This window comes from Mizuhopecten yessoensis, unplaced genomic scaffold, assembly GCF_002113885.1.
Source record: "Mizuhopecten yessoensis strain PY_sf001 unplaced genomic scaffold, ASM211388v2 scaffold716233, whole genome shotgun sequence".
Taxonomy (NCBI): Eukaryota; Metazoa; Mollusca; class Bivalvia; order Pectinida; family Pectinidae; genus Mizuhopecten; species Mizuhopecten yessoensis.
The window spans coordinates 22,244-32,808 of NW_018480014.1; the positions used below are offsets into that span (position 1 = coordinate 22,244).

Below are 10,565 nucleotides of genomic sequence, written 5' to 3' on the forward strand. Positions count from 1 at the left end.
GATGTTGTTAAAGAAACCAATTGTGATATTTCTAAAAATGTGGTTTTATCTGATTTTAATACTGTTATGGGATGCATTCCAGCAGATTATAAGAAAGTGATTTTAACTAATGTACATACAAATATCAGAACAGAGTCCAGGCCATATGTTACTTATGTAGATGTTAATGGGACTACTGTACAGTTACATCCCAGGACTACTCGGGATATTTACGCCTGTTTCATTCGCTACTGCTTCAAAAGTCCCAAATCATCGGGATATTGGTCAGAGATTTTTCAAAATGTTTATCTTCCACAGGTTTTTTCAATTATGTATATGCCATTTCTACCTTCTGATATAATTGATGTTCATTATCGTATTGCACATAACTCTATATTTACGATGGAGAAGTTAAAGAAAATTGGCAAAGTAGATAGCGATACATGTCTGTTGTGCGATTCTGAGACGGAAACTTTAATGCATTTGTTTGTAGATTGTTCAGAACTTTCTGATTTTTTGGCTTATATCAATACGTTAACAAAGATACTTTTTTCAGATGCTGATCAGAGTTACCTTTCTGATTTTTCTCTCGGAAAACTCATACTTCTGGGTTATACCAGGAAGATTAAACATACGAATGTTTTTTTCATCAACTTCTTTTTAGGAGTAGTGCGTTTTTGCGTTCTTAAAAGGCGTAATCTGGTGGTACATAAAATGACAAAAGTGAATATAAAGAACTTTTTTATGTTAACATTTCGTAAATATTTTGATTATATCAAACACTACTACCTCATGAAGAAGAAATGTGTTCTATTCAAGAAATATTTTGTTGCTGACAATAAATTATTGAGGGCTGTAGATTTATCTTCAGGCACTGAAAATATCCTATCTTATGCATTATCATTATGATTAAGTTGTCGTTTTTCAACTAATTTGTAAATGAGCGATGACATACCTTTTATAACCATGCTTATTTCATGTAGAAATGTACTTCTGTGATTTTTGAGTGTTTAAATATGTGTTTTATGTGAACTGTGAGGAGCCGACGGGGCCCCAACCCCGGAGATCCTATTTGCTGGGACTAATAAAAGTTCATTTTAAAAGAAAAAAAAATCACGTCTGCTTCACACGCAGAAGGTCGCGAGTTCGAGCCTCGCCGAAACCTTTTCTATATTTTTGCATAGATTTTTTAATGTAACAAAATGCCATAGTTGTATTTAGTGAAAGTAGAAAACAATTTTACAATGAACAAACCTCTTCTTCGTAATCCTTTTTAGATTTGGCGAGCGGCTTTATTTGAAATTGTTAGAAATAGGAAAAAGTATCAAGAACTATTTCTTTAATAAATCTAGTCTTTTGGCATAATGATATACAAAGGCAGTATTTGAAAACACACAACACACGTATCATTTTTCAAAATGAAGTTACGGGATAGAGTCAGACAACTTTTCAAAATGTTAAAACTTCTCGAAAAGTAACCCCGATCAAATATATCAGGTTAAATTTCCATCGATTAGGCCACTATTTGCCTTGATCATACCAAGGAGAAAAAAATACATCTTGATCAGGGTTTTTTCGTGTAGTGGTTATTATGTTAGCTTATGATTGGTAACGCTGACAATGATGGATTGTCCGTGTGTGAAGGAGAAATCGAGACTAGGCAACACTTGTCGGATTTTTCTAATCATAATGAATTGATGTTGTACGTAAGAGTTTAATTATAAAACTGCGTTCATCAAGTAACGTAGTTTACTGGTGTAGCTTGTCTTTCGTGGTTACAGTAACGTAGGATAATTTACTGGTGTAGCTTGTCCTTTGTGGTTACAGTAACGTAGGATAGTTTACTGGTGTAGCTTGTCCTTCGTGGTAACAGTAACGTAGGATAGTTTAGTGGTGTAGCTTGTCCTTCGTGGTTACAGTCCACTGTTAGGAGTTGTAACGTAGTCTAGTTTACTGGTGTAGCTTGTCCTTTGTGGTTACAGTAACGTAGGATAGATTACTTGTGTAGCTTGTCCTTCGTGGTTATAGTAACGTAGGATATTTTACTGGTGTAGCTTGTCCTTCGTGCTTACAGTAACGTAGAATAGTTTACTGATGTAGTTTGTCCTTCGTGGTTATAGTAACTTAGGATAGTTTACTGGTGTAGCTTGTCTTTCGTGGTTACAGTAACGTAGGATAGTTACTGGCGTAGCTTGTCCTTCGTGGTTACAGCAACGTAGAATAGTTTACTGGGGTAGCTTGTCCTTCGTGGTAACAGTAACGTAGGATAGTTTCGTGGTGTAGCTTGTCCTTCGTGGTTGTAGTAACGTAGGATAGTTTACTGGTGGAGCTTGTCCTTCGTGGTTACAGTCCACTGTTAGGAGTTGTAACGTAGCATAGTTTACTGGTGTAGCTTGTCTTTCGTGGTTACAGTAACGTAGGATTGTTTACTGGTGTAGCTTGTCCTTTGTGGTTACAGTAACGTAGGATAGGTTACTGGTGTAGCTTGTCCTTCGCGGTTACAGTAATGTTGAATAGTTTACAGGTGAAGTTTGTCCTTCGTGGTTATAGTAACGTAGGATAGTTTACTGGTGTAGCTTGTCCTTCGTGGTTACAGTAATGTTGAATAGTTTACAGGTGTAGTTTGTCCTTCGTGGTTATAGTAACGTAGGATAGTTTACTGGTGTAGCCTGTCCTTCGTGGTTACAGTAACGTAGAATAGTTTACTGGTGTAGCTTGTCCTTCGTGGTTACAGTAACGTAGAATAGTTTACTGGTGTAGTTTGTCCTTCGTGGTTATAGTAACTTAGGATAGTTTACTGGTGTAGCTTGTCCTTCGTGGTTACAGTAACGTAGAATAGTTTACTAATGTAGCTTGTCCTTCGTGGTTACAGTCTACTGTTAGGAGTTTTTACGTAGAATAGTTTACTGGTGTAGCTTGTCCTTCATGGTTAGAGTAACGTATAATAGTTTACTGGTGTAGCTTGTCCTTCGTGGTTACAGTTCACTGTTAGGAGTTGCAACGTAGAATAGTTTACTGGTGTAGCTTGTCCTCCGTGGTTACAGTCCACTGTTAAGAGTTGTAACGTAGACTAGTTTACTGGTGTAGCTTGTCCTTCGTGGTTACAGTCCACTGTTAGGAGTTGCTTGTTTCTGTTTTTGTATGAGACATGATTCTTGAATGAATACTATACCAAGTATTGAAATAAAAAAGTCCTTTTATTACACATTTTGATTAATACATCCTAATACATTATAAACATAATAATTTATCATCATTTGAAAAAGATGAAAATATATAGATCTATGATTTGTAAGTATTTATGCTGAAATTGTAAATATGCCAAACGAGACTTTAACAACCCATCATGTGCTCAATTGAACAGAACGCCTCAAGACAAACAACATGGCGGACGGATACGTTTATCTGTAGGCAGATCACGACCCAGTCGATAGTATCACTATATTTTCTATATTCCAGAGTAAAAGTACAAGCATACCATGTTGTTGAGTTATATTGGCACAACTTATATTGTCTGCGTCATAATAAAGATAACCACAATCTAAAGCAGTTAAAATATGTAGCCTCCAGGAGAGCACCACTTAACTAATAACAACGGTTTGTTAGTCATCAGTGTATATTAGATTCATCCATACTCAAACAAATGATTCATTTTATTTTAAAAAAACAACACAACTCAACAACATGGTATATTAAGATTGAGTAGTTTAAGACAGTGTTTTAGTCATAAAATAGTAACAACAATAAAGGCAACAACGCTGAATGTTTTCGTATATTAACAATGATGAAATTATTTTATATTATTCAAGATACAATTGTATACAAAATATCAACAAATATCGGTTTAACACTTAGTTCATCCTAGTTCTATGCGAACCAGGAACAACGTAAATGTTAAGGAAAGGTCTTTTATATAAAAGTTAGGTTTTTTTTAAGATCCATATCTTTTACCGTAGATTATGTGTTGGCGCTGTAACCTGTGTCTTTTTTTCATCATGATATATACATGATGTGTTACCACAGTTCAAACAATATAACAGGGAAGTTTATCGAGGTCCCCGGTCTCCGTCGTTGTCATCGTACATCGACACATTCATACAAACGTGACTCCGACTTTCAGTTTTATACTGACGTTCTGCATGATCTCTTCAAACTCGTCGATTTTAAAGCTTTAGATATCCATAGATGCTTATGAATCCTGTGTGTGAGTAGCTGATAGATAAAGTAAAGGTATTTGGATGTTTAAACAGGCTTACAATGGATCACACGAGTGGGTAGCTGGCCATAGATGCGATTCCACACTGGTTGTTCGCGTTCCGCGACATCATGACATATCCCTGGTCTCCCCAAAGAGCTCCCCAACTAAAACACCAAAAATAATTTACTTAAAACTTTCGTTTTGTTTACATTTCATTTCGCTTTCTTTCAACGTATTACTACAAAATTCACACATATATCTAATTAGTTCATATATATCTAACGTAAAATAACAACATAGCCATCCGAATGGAGAATGCCATTCTACATCAATTAATTTTCTGTATTTATCCGCCATGGTTATTAAGCTGGACAATTGATTCCTCAAACCATGCACGACAAACAAAGTTATGTTGCGTTATTGATCAACAATTTCCGAGGAATGTGGTTCTGTAAAAAAATAGCACCTTTGTGTTAAACATAATTGGAAACAATTATGTGTAAACATAAAAAGAAGAAGGTACATTATATATGGAAATTAATCTTGTATGACCGAATTACCTATTTTTGACGATCCACATGTCGTTGGCATTAAGGGATCCGTAACCAACAACAAGTACACCGTGGTCTAGTTGTGTAGAGCTGCAGCTAGGCTCGTCATAAACACCTGTAATTTACATATCACGTCCAATTAACTGTCTCCTTCCAGGAAAGAAATCATCACAATTTACCCTGGTTTTTAAGCTCACTGGCTGCAGCCAAGGACAAATGCTCTTGTCATTAAAATATGTTTAAAGGTGTTCAATAATGATACAAATATTGACATTATCATAGGTTGGATCCAAACTAGTAGCCCAATTCCCTTAATCCGTAGGTCAGATATGGACACATTTCTCTTTATTTTTAATGTCCTTTGGCATTTGTCATCAAATTTACTTAAAATGATCAATAGATTCGGACGGTCACCCCTGTTACCATAGCTTACTTAAAGGGGTACTGTAATCAATTATCACTTTCACATTAAATATGTAATTGATTTCATGCGGAATATATCGAAAGTCGTGCGATAATTTACACACTAATACCAAGAAAACAAAGGAGTTATGAAAAAACATCTTAATCATTATTTTTCTCTAGCCAAAATAAGTCACAGCTGGCACTAATAGAAACGTTGAGCTGTTACGTTTTGATGAAACAGTATGGCTAATGTCCTAAGAAATGATGATCTCTCTCTTACCGCCAGCATATTGCTGAAACGAGGGATGGCTGGCGTCTATAGCAACGGATATCGGTCCTATGGCGGCCACGGCTTCCAGTAATTGTGTTTCACTATTGGCTTGTATATCAACCATCCCGGTACACTTTGCCACCACCTTCGTGGGGTCGTACTGACAGACCCCGTCCTGTTTAACATATTACCGATACACAATAGTTTAAATAAATTACCGTAAAGTCTGTCACTATACTCTACTTTGAATTAATTAATAATTAAATAAAAATAACATAACATGATACTTATTCTTTGACCTGTACTATGCGTATATAGGGACTGAACTGTAACTTTTGAAATTTTCGCAGCCAAAGAATTTGACAAATTTTCGAGGCAATCCGCCTCTTTATCAAGACAAAGGACATAATGCTACATTACCAAATACATAACAAAAACAACAGTTATCACTTATATAATATGCTGATGATGACGCCCTTCGGTCGGCTGGTAGCCGAAGGCTAATGACAGTGAGGAATGCATCATGAGCTCTTTAAATTGAAAGTGAAAATGTAAATAAAGCAGTTCATTAAGACAGCACAATAAAAAAAAAGTAAGTATAATTGTAAAATATACAAAACAATCGTTATTGAAAGGAAGCTTATTAATTTTATACCAGGAACTTGTGATATGTACACACCTTGGCAGTATACGGATATGCGGCTTCCGATTCTATACCGTTATCTGCTATATACCGGAAGGCGTTATCCATGAGTCCTCCATTACATCCTTGGTTACCATAACTAGTAGAACAGTCGTTCAACTGCTGTTCGCTCAGAGCTATCAATGTCCCGGTCTTTTTGAAATGTTGTCCCTCAAGAGATCCGGTCTGTAAGTAAATCTTGACTGGGCTACTCAATTCATTGTTTTGCACGGATTTATTCTTAGTGTGCCTTTCTACCGTATAACAAAAATAAAGTGGTTGGTACGAATTTTTCCCTTTACACTCCAAGATATAACAAGCATCCAAGAGTAACAAATAAATAAGCATTTAAGTGCGTCTCTTTGTGCGTAGTCAGTATGAACGGAATTAAATAGAACTAACCAAAAGTGACATTATAAAACTAGTACGGATGACAAATAGTTTAGCCTTTCTGCCCATGTGTTAAAACAACCTTATATGCAAGACAAGAGCTCGAAACATGTGTTCGTATCCGTCCAGATTCAGTGTCTTAAGATTGTAGTGACGATTAGCATGCAAGGACCCGATATTGTCCTGGCACATGTAAATCGTAATTATAACTAATATTTTACGATCTAGAATAATTACACAATATAGGGGTGTATATATTATATACTTACAGCACTGAACGCCCAGCAAGCGCCGCACTGGCCCTGAACGTCAATGAAATGACTGATATCACATCCATTTTTATCATTTAAAATGTACATGACATTAAGTGATTACACCTATTTAATACATTTTGAGTATGTAACCTAATGTGACGTCATAGACGATAATAAAATGACGGTATTAGATATGGAGCCAAGATGGCGGAATAGTAATTTCAACAATAACCTGGTAAAACTTGATTTCCCAATAATGGATCATTGGACAAAAAATCTTAGATTCGTTTCAATTTTATAAATACGCTGTATAATTATAATGCAATATATTTAAAAGCAAAACCTATGAAAAGACAGTTACTTGGCAAAGATGATTAAAACGGAATCATGGTATTTTATAAGGAATTAAGGTTTTAATGTAAAAACAGTATTTTCACTTTTACAAGAAATAAAAAATATAAATTTGCTTAAATGTTCTTTATGAATATTACTACTTTCCATTTATGGTTACATATTTATACAGTTCTATTCAGTTATACTAAATCCTGTTTTCATCCATAACTTTATGATCTTTATCATCATACAAAGTGAGATTTTAAGTATAATAGTTCCTCACCTGGTTTTTCACTGGTGTTACGTAACCAAGCGTACGCCAGTCGACTTCTGCTGGTGCCACGAGATGGCTAGGTCGTAGAAATGTTGAAGCCGTGTTTTGATCACTTTTACGAACCATATAGGAACCCAGCCATTTTGAGTATTCCATCGAGTCCTGAAAATGAAATAAGTAATCTGATTACATAAAGTATTATCAAGGGTTTTCATACTGTAACAACTATAACGGCCATGTCGACTACCAACACATAGAGAATATGGTTGACAATCATAGTATCGGAAAATATGTCATCAGTGTCATTTATCAGATTATCGAACAACATTTATTACATACTTACTAATAAATACGGGGTTTTTTGTATATGCGATACGACACAATTGCTCTAACCCATATCAGCCCTCGCCGTATCACACCCCAAAACCCGTATCAGCCCCCGCCGTATCACACCCCAAAACCCATATCAGCCCGCAAAACCCATATCACACCCCATTTGGAAAAAAAATCATTTTTAGGCCCTTGGGTGTGATATGGAAAAAGGCATGTATTATTCTCTATATATCATTGTTTATTATATGGATATAGGATAACATATCGGGCAATATTTCAACATTGTTGTCTCAGGGTATCGGACGAGATATGACCGTTGTTGTTTATCATAGTGTGAATAAGATCTTGTCACATTAACCGTTCCATGAAATTGACACTGTTTAATCCTATCACATTCAGAAGACATTCACACAACCTGTGAATGTCGTGACCCAATTGCTGATATCATCATCATTATGACGTCATACTTGTTACGTTGGATACCAATGACTGGCCCTGGACAGATGGATGATCTATGTATTTAACGGGCATATACAATAAATACATTATTTGAACTAAACGCTGAATATACTCTCATACTAAAAAAGTTGCCTATCATGATGTTATCTACTCATATATGTAGCCCTATTTGGGTTAACTATGTATATATAACTAGCTAAACATAGGCTATTGTAGTCGCATACAGTAACTCTAGACGTACACATTTTTTGTCTAGCTATGTATAGCGTACCCATGCCGTATATATATATATAAATATAGGTTACTCAAGTCGTAGATAGGTAACTCGTACTATAGAAGTCATAAATAAGTTACACAAACTATAGATATGTTACTTAATCCATGGAGATGTTACTCAAGACATATATAGCTTAGTCAAGCCATAAATATGTTATTCAAGTCATAGATAGGTTACGCAATTCATGATTTACCTTACTCAAGACATATACAAGCTACTCAAGATATATAGAAGGTGCTTCATATAAAAAAGAAACAAACCATGTCAGTAAATTGGTTGATTCCAAGAAAGAACTTGTTCTGTCCAGCTACATACAACTTGTTATGCTCCTCTATTATCTTAACATTTGTCTTGAATATCTCAAACTTCCTTGACCTTTCTTGAACAGTCGGGTAACTCTTATCTGAAATATGCAAGATATGTAATTAACTAAATACTCAAATAAATACACACACTCAAATTTATAACTGCTAGGAGTGTTGAATGGTGAAGTTAAACAGTTGTATTGTAGGTATGTACTAGTAGCTAGGTAGCCTCAGTGATACAGTTGTATTGTAGGTATGTACTAGTAGCTAGGTAGCCTCAGTATTTACATATGTAGCTTCAATGTTTACATGTAATACAGTGTTGTAGAAACTAGTATGTAGCTTCAATGTTTATTTATACATTTATTACAGTTTAAGCACTAGAGTGAAGTAACACACCTTTCAAAAATTATAAATGAAATAATAAACCGATCTTTTTCATTATAACAATATGTTTACACCCTCTTGGTCGTCCCAAAAAAGTGCATTGTCAATACGAAACAAAATCAAGTCACGTTTCAATAAGGACGCCGTCGTCCCTATGCGGTTCACATTACCGTATTTTGTTTCATGCGAACACATGCAGAAAGTTTTTAAGATTGTGGCATGGTTTATGTTATTCAACGGATAAAATTGAAATAGCACTTACCTTGTCCCATACACAATATATCAGGTTATTTACATACAGGCTTACCAACAGAAGTTCCGTCATTATAAACAGCTAAGCCGATAGATAACGGAGCAGCATTGTTTAGCTTTATCTTATTAAGAGTCTGTTCACAAGGCTGTTTTTGTTCAATCTGAAGGAAAAAAGTATCCTCGTGACTGATATTCTCTTACAGAGTATTAATAGCTACATTTAGAATAGCGGTGTACCACGGTATACCATTTCAAATAATTAGCCCGAGTTTTCTCTGGCCCCGATACCAGTCTGAAACATTTTGACAGATAGATGTCTGATGTCATAATTTTCTAAGACAGAGGAAACTTGGGCTACTCAAACATGTCATTAAGGATTATACTTCTCATAAATCTCATTTCAGTCCTTACTGTGGTTTACTTGGAACTCTACAAATTTGATGTGATATGGTGAGAGGTCCGTAGGTGCATTCTTTGCCGTCTGAGTTACTTGATACCATTCCTCCACATTTGGTAAAGCAGCGACAACCGTCAACATGCAGCAAAGGATGGCCAACATCATATCTAGGACAACAGTATACATCCTTACAGTCAACTTATTATGCGGAAAGATCAAAGACTATCCAGTAAAACATTGTCATCAAAATCCATGATATTTTCAATATCTGTCCTACCTTCGTCAAATCCAATACCCAAATTTATGAAAATCATTAATTGTATTATAAATACCTGCTTGGACGATGAGACTTTTTCAACAGTGATGTATCCAGGGGGAGAAATGATGGACTGGATAGGGACGGGTACGCTCATCCCATATGACAGGTAGTCTTGTGTCTTGTGACTGTATGCTGTGTTATCTAAAGCTCGGTTAGCTTTCTCTCCCTTTGACAAAAGCACAGATCAACACACCTGGTATATGGTATTTATGTTTAACTTTGATTTGAGAGCAATTTTTTTTTACAAAAATCATCTGTAACATTCTACACCAGTTTACAATATATCTTACAGTGTTTTGTTTAAAATATAATTTCCAGAGTGTTTGTTTGTAGGTTGAAGAATGAAAAATAATTTGTTTTTCTGTCCACGAAGTCATGTGAACAGAACAAGTGGTGTGCTGTTCACACGGTTGAGCAACTGGAACATACTATAAATAGGAGACACGAGGTATTAGAACATTTTAAGTGCACTATGAAGTCTCTTGTGGTTTATATTTGT

At 35.5% G+C, this 10,565-nt stretch overlaps 1 protein-coding gene across 1 annotated transcript; it reads right to left on the bottom strand.

The window, feature by feature from the left end:
• Nucleotides 1-3,643: 3,643 nt before the first annotated feature.
• LOC110442234 (cathepsin L1-like) lies at nucleotides 3,644-10,203 on the bottom strand. Its single transcript, XM_021485740.1, has 9 exons — nucleotides 10,080-10,203; nucleotides 9,762-9,914; nucleotides 8,667-8,809; nucleotides 7,347-7,499; nucleotides 6,746-6,778; nucleotides 6,084-6,272; nucleotides 5,414-5,579; nucleotides 4,738-4,843; nucleotides 3,644-4,341 (listed from the first exon to the last, which is right to left on the bottom strand). Exons 2-9 carry the CDS (start codon nucleotides 9,910-9,912, stop codon nucleotides 4,242-4,244), a joined length of 1,041 nt encoding a protein of 346 aa, XP_021341415.1. The 5' UTR covers nucleotides 9,913-9,914; nucleotides 10,080-10,203; the 3' UTR covers nucleotides 3,644-4,241.
• Nucleotides 10,204-10,565: the final 362 nt, after the last annotated feature.

Coding starts and splice junctions, on each gene's coding strand:
- LOC110442234 (XM_021485740.1), bottom strand. CDS start 9,912: ATGATGTTGGCCATCCTTTGCTGCATGTTGACGGTTGTCGCTGCTTTA. Junction 6,273..6,745: donor CTTGCTGGGCGTTCAGTGCT/GTAAGTATATAA, acceptor ATTTACTTACAG/ACCGGATCTCTTGAGGGACA. Junction 4,844..5,413: donor GTTTCAGCAATATGCTGGCG/GTAAGAGAGAGA, acceptor TGTAAATTACAG/GTGTTTATGACGAGCCTAGC.